The sequence below is a fragment of the Salvelinus fontinalis genome, chromosome 6 (genome assembly GCF_029448725.1).
Source record: "Salvelinus fontinalis isolate EN_2023a chromosome 6, ASM2944872v1, whole genome shotgun sequence".
Taxonomy (NCBI): Eukaryota; Metazoa; Chordata; class Actinopteri; order Salmoniformes; family Salmonidae; genus Salvelinus; species Salvelinus fontinalis.
Genome location: NC_074670.1, coordinates 33,667,149 through 33,693,245, shown reverse-complemented (window position 1 = coordinate 33,693,245; position 26,097 = coordinate 33,667,149). Strand labels below are relative to the sequence as shown.

Below are 26,097 nucleotides of genomic sequence, written 5' to 3'. Positions count from 1 at the left end.
CATTTTTGAGATGGGAAACGGGACGATAAACCGGTCGGAGAGTTTGTGGATAGCAATACCTTCTGCCTGAAACAATACAGGGGAGCCGGGGTCCGATGGCGATCCGCTTCTTGTCGATACCTGGAGGTGGTCTTGAGGAGGGCCGACCGGGCGCTAGCTTGGAGCTGTTACGACTTCCGCCGAAGTTGGTGCCTCTCCTTGTTCGGGTTGCGTTCGGCGGTCGTCGTCACCGGCTTTCTAGCTGCCACCGATCTACGTTTCTTTTTCCATTTGTTTTGTCTTGATTGTACACACCTGGTTCCCATTACGTTATAATTTATTCCCTATTTAACCCTATAGTTCCCACATGGTTTTGTGCGTGTTTGTTCTTTGTTATGTGTTCAAGACTTCTGTGAGCTGGTGTGTTTTCCCTGCGTGGAAATGTTGTTTTTTCTTTTCGAGTAAAGTACGTATTTTACTCAGTTCTGTGTCCTGCGCCTGACTCCGTCCTAACTGCTGCACATTGACACTTGACAGGAGTTGTATTTTTATGATAACATGGCTACAGTACTTCACTTTTTAATGTGTATAGTATTGCTTACTAGGTGTCCATAGTACTATGGAATGTATTGCTTTCTTATTCTTGACACTTCTCCCAGTCATGTTTAAGGTTAGAACTACCTTTCTAAGTGTTCTGATACTTCTAGCTTGGAGTTGTATTTTTATGATAACATAGCTACAGTATTTCTCTTTTTAATGTGTATATTATTGCTTACTAGGTGTGTCCAATCAATTTTGTAACCACTCCCTCTTCAAATTAGGGCTAATTGGATAAGCTGTTCAAAAGAGGACATTGTATTATTTCTTTGTACTCCCTGACGAAGGCCATGCAGCCAAAACGTGTCGGATTTAAAAAAAAAAAAACGTTGTTTCTATTGAACATGCCATACTAATAAAGGAATTTTAATTAATTAAATGAAGAGTGCCTTGGTCTTCCTTTCTTTTTGATGACCAATTCACCCCTTTTACCAAAGAGCACCTTCTGTTTACCAAAATGTACTATTGTGTACCTTAGTAGCGTTTCCCTTCCTCCTCTTTCTACTAGTATAGGCTATATTGTGTTTTGTAATGTGAAAACATGTGAAAATATGAAAACACAACCTTGATAACGGTCCCGCTCATAGAGATTTATGATAAGCAATCATTCAATAAAGTAAAGTTTAGCTACTTACTCATTAAATAACTGTCCATTTTACCCAGCTGGAACAGCTGGGTAAAACACCAATACATTTTTGGAATACCGAAAATTGTTTCCAGGACACCAGAGTTTATGTGGGCAGCAAAATCCCTGTGTTTGCAAAAGCAACCTTACCTCTCCTCATCATCAATACGTTCCTCTATTTCTGTAGGAATTGTAGTCATGTATTCAAATTCTCTGCAGCTCAAACATTCCTCATTTGCGCCATTGGAGCACAATTGCCACATCTGCACCACCAGTCTGTGTTGATCCTGGGGATGGTTTGCGGCTTTGGTCCAGCTACTGCTGCGGCTTTGTTGGCTAGAGCGGCAGCGACCATCTGAAGCTCAATTTGCCTCAATTCTTCATCCAAATACTCAGGCTCATATAAATACGTTTCAACAACATCATCGGTCACCCTCCAGTAGCGAGTATTTTGTTGTCAGACAATTGTAGGTTGTGTTTTACTTTGTTTCACTAACGTGTAACACTGTCTTCACTTCTCTGCCCAAGCAAACGTGCATCTGTGAATAAGGGCATAACGTGGATTTTCTACATGGCAGGGATTCCCCCGAGAGCACACATGCACAGTTGTTACCCATCTCCACTGCTGTGGCAGTCAGCTACATGAAATAATGATATCAAATAATCACAAATGTTAGTACTAAAACCGACAGTACTTTTGAAAATAATTGCTCATTCGGCTGTACGCTTTCAATAAAACAACACATTTGTCTGAATCATAAATTCACTGGCAACGGAGCCGAGCGAGGCCTGCATCCAGCATTGTTTTTGCAGCTGTTTCAGTACGGCAATACAGAGAGACGGGAGAGGGCAAACTCCACTGAAATAGTTTCAATGTATGGAATCACTTGGGAGTTTCTGGATTTTTGGTCAATTTCTCCTTTAAACTTCTAAATTTGACTTTGGAGCAACCTCAACATTTGTACGTTTGGAGAAACGGAAAATAAACGTCTAATTCTGGAGTGAGACTGTGAGAGCTTGTTGGGCTAACCTTAGCTAGGTTAGGGTTAGGGTTAGGGGTTAAGGGTTAAGATTAGGGTTAGGAGAAGAGGTTAGCTAACATGCTACGTAGCTGTAAAGTAGCTAAAACGTTGTACGGTGTTGTAAAGTTTCTAATTAGCTAAAATGCAAAAGTTGTCCTTGATGTGATTTGAACACGCAACATTTTGGTTGCTAGACGTTTGCATTATACGCCCACCCATCTTCCCTATACCAAAATTAACATATCATACTAATTTCAGTGTCACAGATTTACTTCTACTATGTTACGTCTCATCTTTGAGGCCAGGCTGTTATAGTTTATCACCTCAAGCAGCAGCTCGCTCAATGAACAAGCGTTATCTTGTCTGAGATCTTCCCGTCCTCCTTCCTTCATCCATCCACCTCTCATTTCATCGTCCTTCGTTCATTTAATTCTCCCACCTGGTCTAGAGATCCTTCACATCTCTGAACAAAGTCTCACCCACTCCTTCTTCCTGTGACAAAAGCCTCTCATAATCTATGGTCTACACTACCTTGACTCGCTGCTCCCCACTATAAGGTATGCTTAAGTAACAGCCCAGAGGCTTTCAAAGGTTCTACCACCTCTCCAACCCTAACACACACACACACACACACACACACACACACACACACACACACACACACACACACACACACACACACACACACACACAAAACACACACACACACACACACACACACACACACACACACACACACACACACACACCTCTCTCTCTCTCTCAAGTGTTGGAGTGTAAATCAGGGGGACATCTGCCAGCCATGAGAAGATCATCCAGGCAGGAATGCGATCAGGGATGGAGCTGCATGGCGACCTCAGAAAAAACACTGAGATCCTAGAGTTCAATACAGTATGTGTGTACGCACGTACGGGACTGCAGTCTAAAAACCAACTGCTCCAGCCCACCCCACACTCCTCTCACTCCTCTCATCTCCTCCCCCATCTTTTCAGCTGACACGGGGGGGGGGGGGGGGGGGCTGGAGAGATGCCTTCTGCTGTCTCTCTTTCTTCTCCAACTTTTATTATTAGGGACAAGGGAAAAGCAAAAAAATCTGGGAAGAGAGGCAGAAAGGGAGGAGGTTTGAACTGGAGTGGCGAAGAAGTCCAATTGAACTGAATCCATCTCCAGAGCATCCAAAGAGCTTGTGTCCCTTCACGGGTTGTAAAATTCTTCTCTCTTGTGAGCGTGGGTTAATGAGTGAAATATGTGAACAGATACCAAGTATGCATCCAAAATGGCACCCTAATCCCTTTATAGTGCACTACTTTTGACCAGTGCCCATAGAGCACTACATAGGGAATAGGGTGCTATTTGGGACGTATCCCAATACCATGTTTCTTTCTTTTTCCACCTCAGCAGCAGGGTGTATCACAATAACAGCTTTGCGCCGACATTGACCTCATTGAGAAATAAGGAAACTCGATGACGCACTTTTTAATGCAGCTTCTCAATATTGATTTCACAGCACTTTGTAGAGAAGAAGTCTTCCCCTCCCTTGATTCCCATGGAGGCCCGGTCCATGTTGATGGGAAATACTGTATCTCCATGCCCACCCACTCCGTCTGGCTTTAATTAAATCTGCTCAAGGCTTTGCTTGGTGGCCCAGTGTATTTACTGCTCACTCTCTTCAGTTGGTTGGGGGTTTCCTCCCTGCTAGTAAGTGTGGGTTACAAAACAAGATGAGCATGTGCTGTGAGTCCGTAATGTAGGACTTATGGCCGTGTCATGCTGTCATGGCCAAGTGCTAAGCCTGAAAAGTAGTTTTTTTTTCCAAAAGCGTTCAAAAGACAATGGAGACTTACATGGCTTTGTGGTTTTGCATTATTTTGATATTCAGCAAGGACAGTTACTAGATAGATATCATATACTATGCAGTCAAACCTGTCCAGTCTTCATTTTCTTCTCCATAATGGATTTTAAAATCATATTGATAGCCATATGTTTATGAGTGTGGCTCACAACTGTGAGGGGGTTGTCTTATTATTCAGACTACATGTTTACTCCTACCTGTCACATTCCTGACCTGTTTTCCTTGTTTTTGTATGTGTTTAGTTGGTCAGGGCGTGAGTTGGGGTGGGCATTCTATGTTATGTGTTTCTATGTTGGGTTAAATGTGTTGCCTGATATGGTTCTCAATTAGAGGCAGGTGTTTGACGTTTCCTCTGATTGAGAACCATATTAAGGTATGCTGTTCTCACTGTTTGTTTGTGGGTGATTGTTGCTGTGTCTGTGTTTGTTACACCACGCGGTACTGTCTCGTTCGTTCGTTCTTTCCTGTTCGTGCGTTCATTGTTTTTTTTATGTTCACAAGTTCAGGTCTGTTTAACGTCGTTTGTTGTTTTGTAGTTTATTCAAGTGTTCTTCGTGTTTCGTCTTCATTTAATAAATCATTATGTCTACATACCTCGCTGCGTGTGGGTCCGATCCATGCTCCTCCTCGTCTGAGGAGGAGAACGAATATGACAGCCATTACACTACCCCCCAAAAGTCCCACTTTCCCATTCATCTTCAAATCAAGAAGGCTTAAACTGCAATACAGCGTGTTTTGTTTCTTATATACAGTTATTATTAATAGCTCCAAAAGTAAACGACAATCCATCACTGTCGTGCCTCGTGCTTTATTTTTGTTTGTGTTTTCTGTCATTCTGTACTCAGTGTGGAAATCAACCTTCGTTTGTCGGGGGTTATGCTTTTCCTGCCCGTTTCCTTAACAGAGGGGACGAGGGGGAAGAACTCCCCTCCCACCCTCCCTCCCTCTTTCCGTTCTCCCTCCCTCTTTCCCAAACCCTGGTCATTTTTGGCAGTTCCTCATTCCTCCTTTTTTCTCTCTCTTTCTGAGAGGGATTGTATGACAGCTTTTGCTGCTGCTGGCAGAGAGAGTGGAGACCGTGAGGGAGAGGGAAAGTCTGTTATTCAGAGCAAGCTGCCACCTCTTCCCTATAGGTTTCTCTACACGCTCCAGGACTGGAGAACAGCAGTAGTCACACACAGGGAATCGGCAAGATTGACAAAGTCAGGATTTGCTTGTTGTGTTGATTTTCCCAACCTGGAGGCGAGAAGTGGACTGTTTTGACTGAGGCTAGCATTGAGCCTTACCTTATCTTGACAGGAATTAACTTTCCTAAGAGGACACTTTGACAGTACTACTTACTTGGTGAGTGTGACAACCCCAGTCTGTGTATGTACAATAACATATGAACCTCAACGAGGTATTTATATCACTGTATTTACTATATAAAGGCTGTAACTTTTTGCGTTTCCCTTAAAACCCATAAGCGTCTAAGCCCTGCTTAAACCGGGGGAGAGGTTCTACTAAGCTATATGGAATTTTTTAAGAAGGTCATACCAAGGATAATTTTGCTATTTGATTTAGAATTTTAAGACCCCTTGAAGTATCCCCCCAAAATATTTTTAAAAAATTGTATGAAAAAGCATTTTGGGCCGTCCTACTATCAGCCCATACAAACGCGTTGAATAACAGATTCACTACATGGAACAACAGATAGTCACCAAAAAAATATCAAAAGGAAGTTTGTTCTGAAATGTCTCTCCTATATCTGAGAGATATAAGAAAGATCAGGAAACATTTGTAAGTTATTTTTTGCATGTGTTTAACCCTTATTTTTGGCACAAAACAGTCTTCACATATATACATACTTCCATTCATTTTTTTCAACTGGTATCATATTAGTGTGTAGCCCAAACTGTTCGGACTCTACAGACAGACGTTGACAGATCGGCTGTACCGACTTCAGACGAGTCCCAAGACGCTTATTGGGGTTGTAGAGCAAAACGGAGAACACCATTGTGTTCGTGAAAGTCTCATCTTTCCATAGAGGGGTCATAATAGTTAGGGAAGACTGATTCTTGTGATGTCTCGTGGTATGGCAAACACCGTTCTAGCTCTTTCACCTTCCACCACAGATGTGGAGGTGCGACATATGCAGATGCAGTGGATTGAGATGCATCCAATGCAAAACTGATATCTCTAGCTTAAACTGACTGATTTCTATGTGGGTGCGACCTGTGTTGTGTGTCTAGGTACAGTGGGGTTTCAATGAGTGTCTGCTGTTTCATGTTTTGCAGTTTCTGTTCCTTCAGAACTCTGCAAACCAGTACTCTTGTGGTTGCACGAGTTTGGGAACACTTTAAAAACTCTTTAAAACTCCAATGATGACTAGAGGTTCCCTTTCTGTCAGTACACTCAGTAGAACACACAGCTATAGGTTTCCAGCGCTGTGTGTGGTAGCTTGTTTCCTTCCTTCTGGGAACAGTAGCTATATTCATATTTTTACGTGATCCAAGCTCATTTATAGGGGGTTATACTGTTCTTGTTGGAGTGTCCTCAAGAGAAGCAACGCTCACCTTTGAGTGTCTCAACAAGTGTCTCAACGTGAGCTCTTACAGGAGCTAAGAGCTCACTGCCCCAACATGTATCTGATGGATCAGTGCCAGAGAGCAGGGCTGATGCAGCTAGCTGCACAGTGGCTAACCTTGCGGTGATAAATGGCTTCACTTTCGCCGCAATAAATACAAACATCCTGCCGCATTCTGTTTATTTGGTGAGGGCCGCATCAACAGCGTAATGCGATCAGGGGGAGCCGAGGTGGGAGCATCATGCTTCACTGATGTGCAGACCTCCGTTTCATCAACATATAGGGGTTCTGTGTGTGTGCGTATGTGTGTGTGGGGGGGGAGAATAATGGTTTTCACACACATACACATGCACACACCGTCTCTACTGGAGTGCTGTGGTCAGCTCTTCTTATCAGTAGGAGATAGTCATTCTCAGAGGTCCCCTCTAATTAGCATCTCTAAGTGGGCAGGCAGCTTGCTGTCCCTCCCTGTGTCAATCTGATAAAGTGACAGATAACAGAGGATAAGTGTGAATGCCTTAAACCCTCAAGCGTGTTTTGGGACAGTTGACTTGTATCTGACCTCTCCCAGCTATGTTCCCCACCATCCTCTTGTTCTCTTCAATCTCACTGCCCCATGTTTTATCACTGGGGTTTTTGCCTTATCTGTGGCCTCTAAGGAGTCACAGGTCAATCCTTGACTTGAAACGCTTGTCTAAACTCTAAACCATTTGCCTGCACAGGAGACAACAGAGAGCTCAGAGTGCTTTCACAGACACACATACAGTGCCTTGCAAAAGTATTCATCCCCCTTGGCGTTTTTCCTATTTTGTTGCATTACAACCTGTCATTTAAATTGATTTTTATTTGGATTTCATGTAATGGACATACACAAAATAGTCCAAATTGGTGAAGTGAAATGAAAAAAATTACTTTATACAGAAAGTGGTGTGTGCATATGTATTTACCTCTTTTGTTATGAAGCCCTTACATAAGATCTGGTGCAACCAATTACCTTTAGAAGTCACAAAATTAGTTAAATAAAGTCCACCTGTGTGCAATCTAAGTGTCATGATCTGTCACATGATCTCAGTATACATACACCTGTTCTTCAAGGTCCCAGAGTCTGCAACACCATGAAGCAAGGGGCACCACCAAGCAAGTGACACCATGAAGACCAAGGAGCTCTCCAAACAGGTCAGGGACAAAGTTGTGGAGATGTACATATCAGGGTTGGGTTATGAAAAAAATATCAGAAACTTTGAACATCCCACGGAGCACCATTAAATCCATTATTAAAAAATGGAAAGAATATTGCACCACAACAAACCTGCCAAGAGAGCCGCCCACCAAAACTCACGAACCAGGCAAGGAGGGTATTAATCAGAGAAGCAACAAAGAGACTAAAGATAACCCTGAAGGAGCTGCAAAGCTCCACAGCGGAGATTGGAGTATCTGTCCATTGGACCACTTTAAGCAATACACTCCACAGAACTGGGTTTTACAGAAGAGTGGCCAGAAAAAAGCCATTGCTTAAAGAAAAAAATAAGCAAACACATTTGGTGTTCACCAAAAGGCATGTGGGAGACTCTCCAAACATATGGAAGAAGGTACTCTGGTCAGATGAGACTAAAATTGAGCTTTTTGGCTGTCAAGGAAAACGCTATGTCTGGCACAAACCCAACACCTTTCATCACCCCGAGAACACCATCACCACAGTGAAGCATGGTGGTGTCAGCATCATGCTGTGGGGATGTTTTTCATCGGCAGGGACTGAGAAACTGAAGGAATGATGGATGGAGCTAAATACAGGGAAATTCTTGAGGGAAACCTGTTTCAGTCTTCCAGAGATTTGAGACTGGGACGGAGGTTCACCTTCCAGCAGGACAATGACCCTAAGCAAACTGCTAAAGCAACACTCGAGTGGTTTAAGGGGAAACATCTAAGTGTCTTGGAATGGCCTTGTCAAAGCCCAGACCTCAATCCAATTGAGAATCTGTGGTATGACTTAAAGATTGCTGTACACCAGATGAAACCCATCCAACTTGAAGGAGCTGGAGCAGTTTTGACTTGAAGAACGTGCAAAAATCCCAGTGGCTAGATGTGCCAAGCTTATAGAGACATGCCTCAAAAGACTTGCAGCTGCAATTGCTGCAAATGGTGGATCTACAAAGTATTGACCCTGGGGGGGGGGGGGGGTGAATAGTTACGCACGCTCAAGTTTTCTGTTTTTTTTTTGTCTTATTTGTTTCACAATAAAGCATATTTTGCATCTTCCAAGTGGTAGGCATGTTGTGTAAATCAAATGATACAAACCCCCCAAAAATTGATTTTATTTCCAGGTTAAGGCAACAAAATATGAAAAATACCAAAGGGGGCGAATACTTTCGTAAGCAACTGTAGCCCTGGATCAAGATGAGTGGTGTATTTTATGAGTGGTGTATTTGCTTTATTACCACTACAATCCTGTAATGATGCCTTAGTATTGCTATTTAAGCCCTTGCCTTGGTCTTGCCGTTCTCGCCTAGCAGAAACTGATAGAGTAACTCACATCTGGCAACTTCTTAGGGTGAGTAAAACATTACTCTCACATTTGTTTTGGTTAAATGTTTGTTTTGTTGTGTAACATGAGAGAGAGTTTGAGACATGCTATCTAAATGAAGTGGGAGGTACAGTATATTATATTTTGTAGACCACTAGCCATTAAATGTTATAAACAGGTTTTCAAAGAGACGCAGAAGCTATGAACTGCCTCGTCTAATCAGATGTAAAGCCAACAAGACTGTATTCGATTCAGATTCGCCATTGACAAATAATAGGTTGATGAGTGATTTTTCTCTGAAGCTGTGTTTAGCAAGACTCCAACTAAAACCACTGCTGTCTCATAAAGCCTCAATGCCTTCTAATGACTGTTTCTCCCTGGTCTCCTTAGACTTAGGGGGATGTTTGACATGCTTAATCCACTAGGGTTTTCCTAAGCCTCTCTATCTCTGCACACATGTCCAAGAACATAAAGAGCCCTGCATTTAAGGTTGAATTTGTTTAAACTTTACATGGGAATCTGGGGGAAGAGAGAAACCATATGGTGAAAAAGGAATAAAAACAAGATGACAGGGTTAAGCACACAGAAACTGGCAGAGGTTTGGACCAAGTCATTGTTTTACAAGTCACAAGTAAATCTCAAGTCTTAGCACTCAAGTCCCAAGTCAAGTCCCGAGTCAAGACAGGCAAGTCCGAGTCAAGTCTCAAGTCAAGACCATCAAGTATCAAGTCAAGTCTCAAGTCCTAAACTTTGAGTTTCGAGTCCTAAACAAGTCTTAATGTACAATTTCACATTTTTAACAAGAGTAATAGTTAGTATATTACATTTACACAAATCATGAATGGTTTTAAAAATATCTATATATTAATTACTTTCCAAATAAACGTTATATTTCCATGGAGATACATGGGTAGCCATGAGAAAGACCCCCCCCCCCCCCCCCCCAATAGTGATCGACTGTCGAGGATCGCCATGGGGCGCAATCGGGCGATGTAGGCTTGTACACAATCGCCCAACCTTAACACACACACACACACACACACACACACACACACACACACACACACACACACACACACACACACACACACACACTTTCTCTCTGTGTGATTACAGTAGGCTAACGTATGTCAATAGTTTTAGGAACAGCAGTGACATCAGGCAGGATGTAGGCTACCAACTGCCTAGCCAGTTGTAGCTCAATCTTGGGTGCAAAGATCACATTCCCACATTCCCGCATATAATAAAATATTTAGCTGTCGGCTATAATAGCCACGACTTAGCGTTCTTTGTGCAGCTTCAAATGTCGAACAAAGTTGGAAATTGTTGCACCTCCGTCTGTAATTTTCTTCCAGCATGTTTTGCAAGTTGCAATCCATTTTTTGTTGATACAGCGTCGTCTTTATATCCGAAAATAATTATTTTGGGACTTCTCATCTTTCCAAGGGCTCCATCTGAATTCACCCGCCAATATTCCTCTGCACTGCCACGCACAACTTTTTCTCAGCTGGCACAATTTGATTGGCTGCTGTCCGATTCAAACGGTAATCCGTTAAATGAAGAGTTAATGCGCTGCACACTTTTTTAAATAGCATCATTTTTTGGGCTTGGGGAGGTTATCAAGTCAGGTCGAGTCATAACGCTCAAGTCCAAGTCAAGTCACGAGTCACTGGTGTTAAAGTCAAAGTCGAGTTGCAAGTCATCATATTTGTGACTCGAGTCTGACTCGAGTCCAAGTCATGTGACTCGAGTTCACACCTCTGGAAACTGGTACAGTGATGTTTGCAAAGTATCTCTAGTATTCATTGATTGCACATTAAATAAGAGACACTTGACACAGAAGCTCAATCTTATGATTGAATCATAGTTTAAGGTTGGTTATCAAACATTTATGGTCTACACCAAACAAGTCGTTTGTCCAGCTCCAACAAAACTATACCCTGACGAACTAAAGAATTCATACCATACAGACTAAAAATGACACCACAAGTCACTTTCCCAGAAGACTAGGCTTAATTTATGTCCAGGAAACCAGCTCTACATGTTTGTGGACAGGACATGGTTAACTCTGCCCAGCCCCTCATGGAAAGGGTTAACACATTTTGTGTCATAGGGTAATCACAAGTCTTGTGTAATGAATGCAGTGTGTGGTTGTGGTCGGATGGTACATGCTGGCCCAGATCGATCAGAGATCACAACTCTATTTTTGGAGCTTGAGGTTGGAGATCACCTGAGGGTTACTGTGCTTTAAGAAAGCACAGGGGTGCATATGAGGAGGCAAACATTAACACACATATGGGTGTATGCACGGACACACATCATCACGTTCTGTCTCACACGCACTTTCCCGCGCACACACACACACTTACACTCTCTCGCGCACACACACAAACTCATTAAGTTCCAATTCTGAGCATCAACGTCCTGGGCCCTGTATGTACAGTATTTTATTAAATGTTTTATTAATTTCACCTTTATTTAACCAGGTAGGCTAGTTGAGAACAAGTTCTCATTTCGAACTGTGACCTGGCCAAGATTAAGCAACGCAGTACGACACAAACAACAACAGAGTTACAAGATAAGTAAGATAAGATAAGGGAGGTGAGGCAATAAATAGAACATAGTGGCGAAATAATTACAATTTATCAATTAAACAATGGAGTGATAGAGACTGGAGTTATAGATGTGCAGAAGATGAATGTGCAAGTAGAGATACTGGGGTGCAAAGGAGCAAAAAAATAACAGTATGGGATGAGGTAGTTGGATGGGCTATTTACAGATGGGCTATGTACAAGTGCAGTGATCTATGAGCTGCTCTGACAGATGGTGCTTAAAGTTGGTGAGGGAGATATGAGTCTCCAGCTTCAGTGATTTTTGCAATTCGTTCCAGTCATTGTCAGCAGAGAACTGGAAGGAAAGGCGGCCAAATGAGGGATTGGCTTTGGGGGTGACAAGTGAAATATACCTGCTGGAGCGCATGCTATGGTGACCAGTGAGCTGAGATAAAGCGGGGCTTTACCTAGCAAAGACTTATAGATGACCTGGAGCCAGTGGGTTTTGCGACGAATATGAAGCGAGGGCCAGCCAACGAGAGCATACAGGTCACAGTGGTGGGTAGTATATGGGGCTTTGGTGACAAAACGGATGGCACTGTGATAGACTGCATCCAATTTGCTGAGTAGAGTGTTGGAGGCTATTTTGTAAATGACATCGCAGAAGTCAAGGATCGGTAGGATAGTCAGTTTTACGAGGGTATGTTTGGCAGCATGAGTGAAGGATGCTTTGTTGCAAAATAGGAAGCCAATTCTAGATTTAATTTTGGATTGGAGATGCTTAATGTGAGTCTGGAAGGAGAGTTTACAGTCTAACCAGACACCTAGGTATTTGTAGATGTCCACATATACTAAGTCAGAACCGTCCAGAGTAGTGATGCTGGACGGGCGGGCGGGCAGGTGCTGGTAGCGATCGGTTGAAGAGAATGCATTTAGTTTTACTTGCATTTAAGAGCAGTTGGAGGCCATGGAAGGAGAGTTGTATGGCATTGAAGCTTGTCTGGAGGTTAGTTAACACAGTGTCCAAAGAAGGTCCAGAAGTATACAGAATGGTATCGTCTGTGGAGAGGTGGATCAGAGAATCACCAGCAGCAAGAGCAACATCATTGATGTATACAGAGAAATACAGCTGCAGTATTGTCTCTTATCGATGGAGGTTATGATATCGTTTAGGACCTTAAGCGTGGCTGAGGTGCACCCATGACCAGCTCGGAAACCAGATTGCATAGCGGAGAAGGTACGGTGGGATTCAAAATGGTTGGTGATCTGTTTGATAACTTGGCTTTCGAAGACCTTAGAAAGGCAGGGTAGGATAGATATAGGTCTGTAGCAGTTTGGTTCTAGAGTGTCTCCCCCTTAGAAGAGGGGGATGACCGCGGCAGCTTTCCAATCTTTGGGGATCTCAGACGATACGAAATAGAAGTTGAACAAGCTAGTAATAGGGGTTGCAACAATTTCGGCAGATCATTTTAGAAAGAGAGGGTCCAGATTGTCTAGCCCGGCTGATTTGTAGGGGTCCTGATTTTGCAGCTCTTTCAGAACATCAGCTATCTGGATTTGGGTGAAGGAGAAATGGGGGAGGCTTGGGCAAGTTGCTGTGGGGGGTGCAGGGCTGTTGACCAGGGTAGGGGTGGCCAGGTGGAAAGCATGGCCAGCCGTAGAAAAATGCTAAATTATCATGGATTTATTGGTGGTGACAGTGTTTTATAGCCTCAGTGCAGTGGGCAGCCGGGAGGAGGTGCTCTTATTCTCCATGGACTTTACAGTGTCCCAAAACTTTTTGGAGTTTGTGCTGCAGGATGCAAATATCTGTTTGAAAAAGCTAGCCTTTGCTTTCCTAACTGCCTGTGTATATTGGTTCCTAACTTCCCTGAAAAGTTGCATATCGTGGGGGCTATTCGATTCTAATGCAGTACGCCACAGAATGTTTTTGTGCTGGTCAAGGGTAGTCAGGTCTGGAGTGAACCAAGGGCTATATCTGTTCCTGGTTAAAACATAAATGAATGGGGCATGCTTATTTAAGATTGTGAGGAAAACACTTTTAAAGAATAACCAGGCATCTTCTACTGATGGGATGAGGTCAATATCCTTCCAGGATACCCTGGCCAGGTCAATTAGAAAGGCCTGCTCGCTGAAGTGTTTTAGGGAGTATTTGACTGTGATACGGGGTGGTTGTTTGACCGCAGACCCATTATGGACGCAAGCAATAAGGCAGTGATCGCTGAGATCCCGGTTGAAGATAGCAGAGGTGTATTTGAAGGGCAGGTTGGTTAGGATGATATCTATGAGGGTGCATGTGTTTACAGATTTGGGGTTGTAGCTGGTAGTTTCATTGATAATTTTTGTGAGATTGAGGGCATCAAGCTTAGATTGTAGGATGGCCAGGGTGTTAAGCATGTCCCAGTTTAGGTCACCTAACAGCACAAGCTATGAAGATGGATGGGGGCAATCAATTCACATATGGTGTCCAGGGCACAGCTAGGGGCAGAAGGTGGTCTACAGCAAGCGACAACGGTGAGAGACTTGTTTGTGGAAAGGTGGGTTTTTTAAAGCAGAAGCTCAAATTGTTTCGGCACAGACCTGAATAGTAAGACAGAACTCTGCAGGCTATCTCTGCAGTAGATTGCAACTCCGCCCCCTTTGGCAGTTCTATGTTGTCGGAAAATGTTATAGTTAGGGATGGAAATGTCAGGGTTTTTGGTGGCCTTCCTAAGCCAGGATTCAGACACGGCTAAGACATCCGGGTTGGCATATTGTGCAGTGAATAAAGCACATTTAGGGAGGAGGCTTCTAATGTTAACATGCATGAGCTGGATTGCGATGGAGCACGTATGATAAAGTTGATATGGTGATAGAGCATGTGTTTTCTCTTCTGGATTTCCATAGGAGAGCAGCACTTTGTGTCTGTCTAACGTCAAACCCCTCAACCCCACATCTGGCCACTATTAACCTCCACCCCCATGGGCTCGTATCTCCATCACTCCCCATACCCCCACCAGCCCAATCCTCACGGGGGAAAAGAGATTGCTCTCTAGATAATTTCTTATGTCACTAAATTACCTGCTTCGGTTTGTCACGGATTGCAGTTACATTCGCACTGAAAAAAATAGAGGCTTCTCTGCTGAACCAAGTTGGAGTGGAGTTGAAGATGACACTCTCCGTTTAAATGAAATCATGGCCTCACGTAGAGAAGTGTGACATAAAGAAACCAAAACAACTTCTCTATTGAGTAGCTGCTCTGTGAATTAGATCCGAATGTTTAGTAATGCCTTGGCTGAGAAGAAAGTTCTGGTCCTTGAAAGCTACAGTGTTAACTAGCTGTTGTTTAGTGAGAATAAAATCAAATTCAACAACTTATCAAAACTGTCCACCCACTGTGCACAAATGTCGGTACAACGCCAAGTTTCGATTTATATTTGATTGCGTTGTCAATGAGCCTGAATTGAAAGTGAAATCAAAACAATATTTAAGCCATGTAAGTGCATTTTGGTTCAAAGAAAAAGATCTACAAAAATGGTTGATTCTCCCAGTTTGTGCCTGGTGGGCAGTTTAAAATGGCTCACTTATAACCCAGAGAAAGTTAATCCAAGGCTAATGTTTGGAAACCACCTTCACTGGGTGGCAATCCAGCTCGCTGTTCGGGAGGAGAAAACGAAAGCAGATTTTCTACGTTTGAGTCTCAGCTCAGTGGAGCTCCCCATACTCTCAGCTGGCAGACATCTTTGGGGTCAGCTCTACCTTGTGCTCAGTGTCACTGGGCCTGATGGCAAACACATGTCTGACTGTGCTCAAACTGAAATAATTCCCCCCACAGTACGAGCCCATGGCCAGGGCACGGTGCAATGGAAAACAGCACCAACACTTAGCACAGCTTGATCCCCAAGATCCCATGTCAAGAGAAAACAAGAAAGGAAGACACTCTTTTCTCTGAAATGCCCTTACAACCCTTTACTGTCGTCAAGAAAAACCAGCCGCGCTGGACAGAAAATGCCTTCACCAGATGCCTACCCTCTGAATGCTTTTGCAGGCCTCGGCGAACAGAGCCCTAGCTCTTAGGAAAAGTGTCCGTGTTTATTAGGTGGAACATTACCGCCTGCACCTCTGCCTGTCTGTCTCAGGGAGAGGGTCATGGTTAGAAGGGATACAGCTTCTGTCAAATTAACATCAAAAGTTTTTTTGGGGGGGCATTTTACCTAACCCTAACCCTTTTCTTAACTTTAACATAAATATCCTAACCTGCTACGTATATTCTCCTAACCTGCTGCGTTTGTACTCCTAACCTGCTACAAAAAAATCTACATGACAAAAGCTGTATCCCATCTAGTCAAATCCCAGAGGGAGCTTGAACTTGAAGTTCAGGCTTTTCTGGACTTGGATGCTGTCCTGCCTTGGTTGGTGGTCAGGTGATCTTGGTTGGCTGGGTTTAGGCTAGAGAAAGCCTGCGAGACCATACACTGCTGTGATTGAAGCCACATGGTAAACTATTTTACAGAAATCTGTTAAAATGGGAAAGGTATGGAAAAAAACATCTAGTAGATATTGCTGTGATACAACTTCAGTTTATGAGCATCTAGGGAATAGCCATTAATCTGCTTTTCTGCTACTTACAGAATCTCACATCATGGCTTTCTGAGAAAAATGGGGAAAAAGTCAATCAAAGCAGTAGCTCGTCAGGCCGCACAATTCTAGCATACAGTATTTATTCACGTTGCAAAAGTCAAGTGGAATATATTGAGCTTAGAACTGCCTCCATGTGCTCAAAACACTGAATAAATTACTCATCAGTGGTCCATTTGATCCCATGGATCATTAATCCCAGACAGAGTTTCTCTCTCAGTAGCAGAAATAAAAATCAAAGAAACAAGGATCTTTTGAATTAACATTGTCAGGGGCAAAGTTGATGAATGCTATAAAATTGTCCTCACTTTACACTCAAACTCAAAGTGACACCAGCTATGTATCTGATCTCCCATGCCAGAGTTGTTGTATAACAGGCTATATCTGTGTATAAAAACAACAAAATGTGATTCAATTCAAATCTGGGCTTTTCAACTCACTGAAGACCTATGCCAGGCAAACCACAGAAAGAGCATCCATTGTGCCAGGGAAATATTGCAGCAGCACAGAAATTCTAGGTTTCAAAAATATCCCTTTCCCTCTGTGGTTCAAAGTGTGTTATTATCATGAGGAAACAGGTGTCCCCTTGTGGGATTTGTATTTTTTCATGCATTTTCTCATTGTTATTCAATTATGGCTACACTCCCTGGATAAATTCCTACTCATGGGTTGTTAATGTGATTTCTCAGACGTGGCAGAGGAGTACTATGGTTAGATACTTTATGAATGGTTTATAGTGTTCACGTATCTGGGGAAAAGGGCTTCTGTTTGGTAATAGGAGCGAAAACTCTTGCCTCTGAGGTTGGCCCCTGTCACTATGTGGCTAGTCAATCATTTAGGAACTATCTTTATCTAGAGAGACGGCATAATCAGCTTTTCCCCACAAGACAATAACAGCATGATTAGCTCAGACAATCAGACAATGTTATCCTTCACTTTAAAGGCCCACTTTAAAACTACCATGTTGACGTTGTGGACAGTCAGTCATTGTTTCCATACCTCCATCTATGAATTCACATTTTTTACATTTCTTTGACCCAGCTTTATAGCAAACCAAGTGGCGGGGCTGCTGTTTAAGGAGTGGGAGTTGAGGGCATTTGTCTGGACTAGGTTCCGGACTGACAGTACAACCGGATGTATGGGGGGAAACTTGGTAGGAAAGGAAAAGGTATTGTGCTCTTCTCCAAGATGATAAGAACAAAAATATCACACAACTTAACAGACAGGGTTTTCCTTCATTTGGTTCCTCTGTCCTCCCAACCAAAACAAACAATTGTCAGTCAGAAATAGAGAATGAACTCTTCCCAGGCCTCACAACACCACATGTTGTTTACCTCAGCGTCAGTCTCAGCACTATTTGTGCTTAGGCCTTACAGTTATTTTGAGACTTGGATGAACTTTTCATTGTTTTTGTATCTTGACGTGGTGTCAAGATACACTTTTCTTAAACTCTTAAGTACAAACTGATTGGCTTCAATGTGAAGTCATTGGTTGACTGATGATGCCCACCATGTGACTGAGGACACAGGAAGTGGATTGTGTGTTCAAATGGTTTGACCTGAGGATATGAGGTCAGTTAGGAATGAATGACAGGCATTATTTGGTAACATGCGAGGTGATGTAATCTATGAGTGAGGCCTTCAAAGCTGAAGCCTTCTCACACAACATTAGCTTGGAGTGTGCCTCCATTTATTTTCCAAAAAAGGTTCTAGTACCAGAAAGGGTCTTTGGCATGTCGGTGTAGGAAAACCCTGTTTGGTTTTATGCCCATTTTTTTTGTAGTGGCATAATGATCCAGTTAGCATTTGAACCCCTTTAGAGGCTCTTGAAGGGAGTAATATGCCAGAACATTTTCAGCACACATTCAAGGTCCCCAAAACTGCAGAAACACTGAAACATATGTGAGCAGTGTTTTTCTCTCCAGCAGTCAAGGGGCATGGCAACATCTGCTATTGAATAGAAAATTAAGTCACTTGGAGAACATGACTGAAAGTTGAGTCATGGGATTGAGGGAGGTGGAGAGCACGTCTGTTCATAATTTCTTCCTCAGGGCAAAACAAAAACAAAACAAAACAGGCCCAGGTTAATTATTGTTTAGATTGGCTTTAAACGAGTCTCCGGTTGTCTTTAACCACCCTTCTCAGATGCCTGAGTTCTGACGAATTTCATTCTGGTGCATTCCACTGTGAGAAAAGAGCAGTTAGGCCCAGTTAGCAGTCCAATCATTAGCCATGACCTTGGAAAACTGGTGAAGTCGCTCGGACCAAACACTTTATTACCCTTAAGACCAAAGCATAAAATTACATTGGAAAGCTCTTGAGACAGTATCCTATGCGCATACTGGCTGCTTTGCCTAGATGATGAATTGTTTCAAATAGCTCAGCAAGGATTAGGCCAAGGTGGCCTGGTCCGAGATCTGTTTTTGTTTCGCAATTACAATGCCTGTAGTTGGCTATACATACAACACAAACAGATCTGGGACCAGGCTACAGGAATGATGTGCTGGGGGAAAGATGACCTTGTCTGTTCAAACACAAGTTGCAGTAATTGAAAAGGAAGGAAGTAAAAACAGGAAGAGTGTGCAGATGGAACCCGCTTCTGTGGTCCAAAACAAAAGGCTCACAGGGGACTGACTGACCATATGACTCGGTGGCCTGGAGTGGAGAGATGCTGTCATGGCGACTGTTCCCTGTGTCCCTGCTAGCCCCGAACACTCTCTCGGCCCAGCATTAGTGTACATAGGGTCTGGCAAGAGTCAGCAAGATCAAAATCTGCACTGGAAAGCAAAGAGGCCCTGCTAAACCAACTCAAACTGGCACTGGGCTTTTTCCTCTCAACACATAAAGGGTTTCTGAAAAATGTTTGAATGTTTTTCACGGTCCTCTTTCCCCACCTGGCATTTAAAGAGCTGCTCGTATTCTGTGAGATATACTGTGGCTGTCGGGTTTATAGACTAGGATTTCTACTTCTTGGAGACAAAGTGCTCTGAGGATATTACAGTGGTTTGATGCGTCAGAGATGGGATGAGACTTAAGTTTATGTGTTAAACTGTTTCCAGGAAAACATCAGCCTGTGACTTTATCAGAGATATGTTATATACTTTTATTTATTGTAAGCAGCTTTGACTTTACTTCAAACATATCAGTGCTTAGGAGTACACACAAAAACCTAAAGAGAATTCAATCTTTGTCATGTTTGATTACAAACACCATGGACAAATCCCCCACCAAAAAAATGCCTCTTTCTCCTTGCACATCATTTATTGTTGTGTAGTCTCCATACATTAACAAGTGCAATGTTTCAGTGTTTAACGTTTATAATATATTTTCATCATAGTTACTTACATGCCTTTTGAACATATGCGTATGTAAACTGTATTTATACCGTATGCACTGTATATGTACGCGTTTGCGTATCGAAATATGAACTTTTGTACTACTGAAAGCTAAGCCTGTATTTTGTCTGCTGCCGCACTGTGTATCCCTCGGCAACAGCAAAAGGCCTGTCATTGTTTGCATCGCAAACGCCTCAGTGAGTTTGGATCTGATGAAGGCTGACGGCTGTGTGAGTGTCTGTGTGTTTGCTCTTGTCTCAGGGCGGCCAAATGAACTGTTCGGCCTGAGGAGCGAAGGGCACGGGCATAGATCCAGAGAGACAGAGAGAGAGGGGTAGCTCAATCATTCAGCAAACCTCTCCACTTCCATCATGAGCTGGGACTGAATAGTTACCTCTACAGCTTCATTTTATGGTAAGGTTTATGATACAATACAAGGTGTACATCTGTCTGTGCTTCTTATTGCCTATCTTTATATCTTGGAGGAAGAGTATTGTGCTTTTTTTTTTTAAGAGTCAGGCATGTGCAATACATATGGTTGACCAATGTTTTTGTTGCATTTTTCTATCCTTGCTGAATTAACAAACGAGCGTGATAACAACAGTATAATATCATCGGGATTCACATTAGTGTAAAATCCATAGACTGAAGAGATCAGCCAACAATTTTGAGGCGACAGAACAAAAACAGGTGGCCTGTGCCATTTTTGATGTCAATGCTATGAGAATATCATGCCATGTGCTATGACTTAGCTTGTTGTGAGCAATTCCACGGGTTAGTGCTGCATGTGACTGTGCTAGTCAGCCATCTTCTCCTACTTGAACAATATGTTTGTTCCCCTGGGAGCCATAACACAGAACACGTGTAGAATGAAAGGGATCGAAGGCTAATGCTAACATGCTAACACACCAAAGGGTTCAGGGATACTCGTATTGGCTGGGCCCCTGTCCTCACTATCTATCACATCTTGGTTTTCCTGTGCCATGTGCCTTCCATGTACCATGTGAGGATGTCATCAAGGTGGGTCGGGGGGGAGAACAATAGTGGAGCGGACGAGAAATGGGCAGAGTCAGCAGGAAAGGGCTATTACAAGGGTTGAGGGTGAAGAGAGGGGGTTGCACAGGAAATGCAGGAGAGACCCAGCAGGACCTTGTGGATAGAGTGTTCCATATGGGCGAATCCACCCAGCCTCTCTCTCTCTCTCTCTCTCTCTCTCTCTCTCTAAAGCACAGTGGTAGCAAAGGGGCTCGCCTTTATAGCCTAGCCTATGTAATTGACAGAAAATAAAAACAGACCACACAGGAAAAGAAGCAGGACCAGGCGTCATACTTTTGTTGTGTGGCGAGGCGTGGCGCCGCAAGGTTCTCTGTGAGGGAAACTTGAGACTTCCTGGGGAGTCTGAGGTGAGGGAGTAATGACCGGGCCATCGAGGGCCTGCATGAACACAATGGAGCCAAACAGAGCGACGGGAAACGCTGAGGAAAAGACTCAGACGACCAGAAAGCGTCACCAGGGACAAGCCCAGTGGCCAAAACTTAAACCAATTAAATTGCTTGTCTAAACTCAATCATTCCCATTTGGTTCTGCTCTCCAGGCAGAGCTGCCTTCAGAACAAGATTAAAAAAGGAACACCCAGTGACTCTGTTTCAGTCAGGGACAGTAAAAGTGTGACCAAAATACATAGTTAAACAATAGCAACAACACAGGTCTTCCAGGTTTTCACCCATTTGTGGCAGTCAGGGAAATTGAAAGGGTGAACAAAACAGGTACTGTAAAAACAACACAGAGGGCCTTGGGCCTTGCCCCTTGCCCCCATTGATCCGGGAGGCTCGTTGGAGGAAGTGCTGTTCATTGGCTTCTGAGGAGAGAGTTGACCCCTGGTCCCTCACTGTAGAGGCCTGTCACGGCTCACAGGCAGGACCATGTTCCAAATGCGTCATGATCCCAGTTTACGCTGTTGGTATTTGAGGACGAATAAGGGAAGCTTTTGTTTGCCACAGCTGGACCAGTAGGCCTGGTCCTCACCCACACAAAGACATATGTGACCTACCGGCTCAATTCGGTCTTATGTAGCAAAATGTAGTATATCATACACTACAGTTGAGGAACAATGTGAAAGTAATTCTGCTTTGAAAGTTGATAAACTTGTAACACCACTTTTGAGAAAATGTCCCTATGGAGAAATTCTGTGGTCAGTGCGTTTGGCGCGATAGCAAACAAGAAAACATCTAGTGTGGCACTAGAGGCACTCGTAAAACACTTTAACTACATTTTAAAGGGGAGGGGAGTTATGGGGGTTTGTGGTAGTCTTTTGGCCAAGTCTCGTTGTGTCAGTTTGTTTGTTGTGGAACTTTCTGTGGTACACGGTGGGAATAACTGAATTCATGCATACAGTACTTGGCATTGCATGCATGGCATTGAAGTTGAGATCGCAAGGAATTCTGATGCAGTGGGTTGTGCTTATTTGTTCTAGGTGTAAGCAAAGGCTACTGGACATATCGTCAGCATGGACGCAAAGAGGAAAGAGATGGACCTCCTGAGCAACAGCATAGCTGCCTACGCACACATCAAAGGTCAATCAATCAATCACTTTAACATCAGCAGTTCTCACATTGCTTTTAAAGTACCACAAAATGAATCAATGAAACAAAATCACCAATGTGCCAGTCATAACAATATTGATTTAGGCTACTAGCACAATGCCTTTTTGACATTGTGGGGTTTTGTTATACTAGGTGAATTTACCAATTATCTTTTTTTGTCCTGTAGAGAACCCAGAGAGCTTTGGGCTGTACTTTGTGATCGGGGTTTGTTTCGGCCTGGTCCTCACCCTCTGCCTCCTGGTCATCCGGATCTCCTGCAAGCCCCGCACCAACATCCCGGCCTCCAAGCCCGAGAAGAAACACTTAAAGGACTTCAGTGAGGACGAATGTGATGAAGATAGCGAGGATGAGGATGAGGAAGAGGAGGGTGACGTCGAAGCACCTGCCCCCCTGCCCACCACAGAGATTCCCATTGGCAACCACCACAACCACAGCCAATCGGACGGGACACTGAGCGTTAACGTGTTCACGTCGGCCGAGGAGCTAGAGCGGGCACAGCGATTGGAGGAGAGGGAGCGAATCATACGGGAGATCTGGAGGAATGGGCAGCCTGATATCCTAGGTTCAGGAACAGGCACTATAGGTCGAGTGCACTACTACTAACGTCCAGTACTACGGGGCCACTGAATGGACATACTATATAGAACTATGGTGCTATGGAATCAGGGGGTACACGATGGTCCACACCCGCCAAAGACAGATTCCCATGAGGGGTGTCACTCATGCTGTTGTATACAGACAGGTCACAAGTGGCGTGCTACTTCGATCTGGGGTGTATTCCGTGATGTGAAATGTTCTGAACGTTGCAGATAGAAATATAATGAATAGAGCTGACACAATTCACTATTCTACCTGAAAGACAAATATGTCTGTTCTGCACGATAAGTTTCTATCTGAACATTCTGTAACGTGACATCCCTCTTAACAGGCCCCTGAAGTGTAAGTCTTGACTCTAACACTATGTGATAGTGGTGTGCTGTGTGAATTTAGTTCCCCCATCAACATTTGTCACCTACTACCACTGCCATAATAGAGTTATACCACAAGGCGCCTTTGAGACCAGTTCTGCTGCTTTGTGATTTAGGCATGTGAATGGGAACATTTATCATAATTGGAGTCTACAGTGTGGAGAGATGCCTGAATAAAGTATTGCCCTTAGAAAAACACAAAGGGAGTAGGGAAGGTCTAATACAGCCATTGACAAATAGCCAGAGATACTGTAGGGAGTAGGGACCAAGTATTTTGCAATGAGAGGTCACTTCCTTTTGTTTGCTATGGGGCCATGTTTCCCTCAACACGGGTGAGTTTACAGCGGGACAGCGCCGTGAGCTGTTTGTCATTATATTAGGAAATGATCCTCAATGCTTTAGAGTGGTCTTGGAACCTTCTGTGAGGAAATAGCTTTGCCTAAGTAAGAAAATAGAAATAGATTCGGTGGGACCATTTTTCACCTGATGTCAAGTCATTTTGGAATTGGACTGCTCAGTTTGCTCAGTTTAAGGACACAGTTTTAGGATGTTTTCAGAACCAATTACACTAGGGGAAATTAAGTAATTAAAGTGTGAAACTCAAAAGGCCTTGTGGTTGTTTCTGTTACACTTAATGTCTTTTAGACAAACAATGCTCTTTCTTAAAATGTCCCTGGACTATGTATTTTGAATATACTGTACAATATAAAGATTGCCTAGGGCTGAAATGTAACAACTGAAAAACCTCAGTTGAACCATTTAATCACAATGGATTGTAAGGTCACTCATAGCGAATTGTTATTCTTAATCAATTGCTCCCATGTGTGCCTTGAAATGTTAAATAGATATGATTTTTATAATACAATATCTTGAAAACGTGTTTGCTAAATGTTTTGGCAAAACCCAGTGGTCTATCTAAACGAAATAAAGTCTTATTTTATTGTCTGAAATAAAACACAGGACAAAATGATATTTGATTGCCAACAGAATCATGTTGAACGTTGATGAATAACACAATGCGTATGTATCTTGGGTATGATCATTATCCAGTTTGGTTCTATTGGGCTTTAGCTGTACAGGTTATTAAAACTTCTTAGGGCTAGGCGTAACGTCAGCGGGACACCTGTCGACAATTTCCGGTGAAATTGGAAGGCGCGCAATTCAAATAAATAATCTTAAAAACTGTGGATATTAAACATCTACGTACATACAAGTGTCTTATATCGGTTAAAAGCTTAAATTCTTGTTAATCTAACTGCATTGTCTGATTTACAATAGGCTTTACAGTGAAAGCATGCCATGCGATTGTTTGAGGACGGCGCCCCTCTAGTGGAAGCCATAGGAATTGCAATCTGGGAGCTGGAATTGCATAGGACCCATAGCATTCCATTGGAAGAGTATGGGATCTCCCCCAAAAAATTCCAGTTTGTTTGTCTTTGGATTTTCTCCTACCGTATCAATTGTGTTATAGTCTCATGCATTATTTTAACATTTCTACAAACTTCAAAGTGTTTTATATCCAATGGTACCAAGTATATGCATATCCTGGCTTCTGGGCCTGAGTAACAGGTAGTTTACTTTGGGCACATCAGTCAGGCGGAAATTCTGAAAAAAAGGACCATAGCCCCAAATAAATACCTGGCCCTCCAACTAAATATAATTATCAGTGTACCAACTGGGCACAGACATCAATTCAACATATATTCCACGTTGGTTCAACGTAATTTCATTGAAATTACATTGAACCAATGCAGTAATTTATATTGATTACTGCATTGTTGGGTTTACAGCTTGCAAGAAAGGCATTTCACTGTACTAGTGCAGGTGACATTAAAACTTGATACTTGAAACAACATAGATTCAACCAGTGTGTGCTCGGCAGATATGTCCTATATCCATTAGATTTCTTGACCAACCTAGCAGCCAGAAGCCTTAGTACTGGAGTCTGACTGTGCTGGACACCCAGGTATAAAGAGGCCAGGCTAACGTTGCGAGGAGGAAGGCATTGCTTGTAGAGGAAACCAGCCAAGAACTTCTGTAACATGTCGTAAACCTCCTCGAAGTACACAATGGGCTGGAAAAGCAGACAGGGTAGCAGGTTTGCCTTGGCGAGGTTTTATCTGTTGAGGTCAGAGCTTAACCCTTATGTGGTCCAGGCCGTAGCTACCGTACACCGAGGTCTGGACCTCTGGAATTTTTTCAAATTAGAATGAATAATAATTGGGGTCTCAACTTGCTGTTGAGAGTTATAGTAGAATACACAAGGTGCAATTTCGAAACTTCGTGGTGCATCAGCAGTTTCCCTCTTGTTATATGTCACTCACTGACAGTCACTCAATTAGCCCATATCAATAAAAAATATGTAGATTGGTAAATTAGTATAGTTATTCTAGCCAGCTATCTAAACTTGTTCAAATTACCGACCGGGCACAAAGGGCACGTCCCCAGGCGCCCTGACCTCCACATTGTTTTTGTTAGTCACACTCACTCAGATATCATATTAAGGGCTGGATTCAATCAGTATCGCAGAAGTATCGCAGAAAATCTGCATTCAAATGTTGAGGTAATATCCAACAGAGCTGACCGCTTGAGCTCTCCGCAACTGCGGGAACATTGTCTTAACATGGCATAAGTCATTAGTCTGGCTGACACCTAACTTGAAGTCCTCCTGACTTCAGAGTCTGGAAAGGCTCTTTTGATGTTGTCAGCAGGATGTGTCGATAATGAAAGGGGCTGTGCTTCTATACTGATTGGTGCACCTCTGTGTCTTCCTCACTCAAACACCCACATGGACAGCTCAAACCCCCACATGGACAGCCACTGAGGGGCACCCCCTTCCAATACAACTGTTGGATTTTCAA

The 26,097-nt window shown here is 43.1% G+C and overlaps 1 protein-coding gene across 1 annotated transcript; it reads left to right on the top strand.

The window, feature by feature from the left end:
- The first annotated feature begins 5,081 nt into the window (after positions 1 to 5,081).
- Positions 5,082 to 24,206, top strand: LOC129857717 (protein eva-1 homolog B-like). Its single transcript, XM_055926230.1, has 4 exons — positions 5,082 to 5,419; positions 19,927 to 20,079; positions 22,139 to 22,238; positions 22,435 to 24,206. Exons 3-4 carry the CDS (start codon positions 22,172 to 22,174, stop codon positions 22,869 to 22,871), a joined length of 504 nt encoding a protein of 167 aa, XP_055782205.1. The 5' UTR covers positions 5,082 to 5,419; positions 19,927 to 20,079; positions 22,139 to 22,171; the 3' UTR covers positions 22,872 to 24,206.
- Positions 24,207 to 26,097: the final 1,891 nt, after the last annotated feature.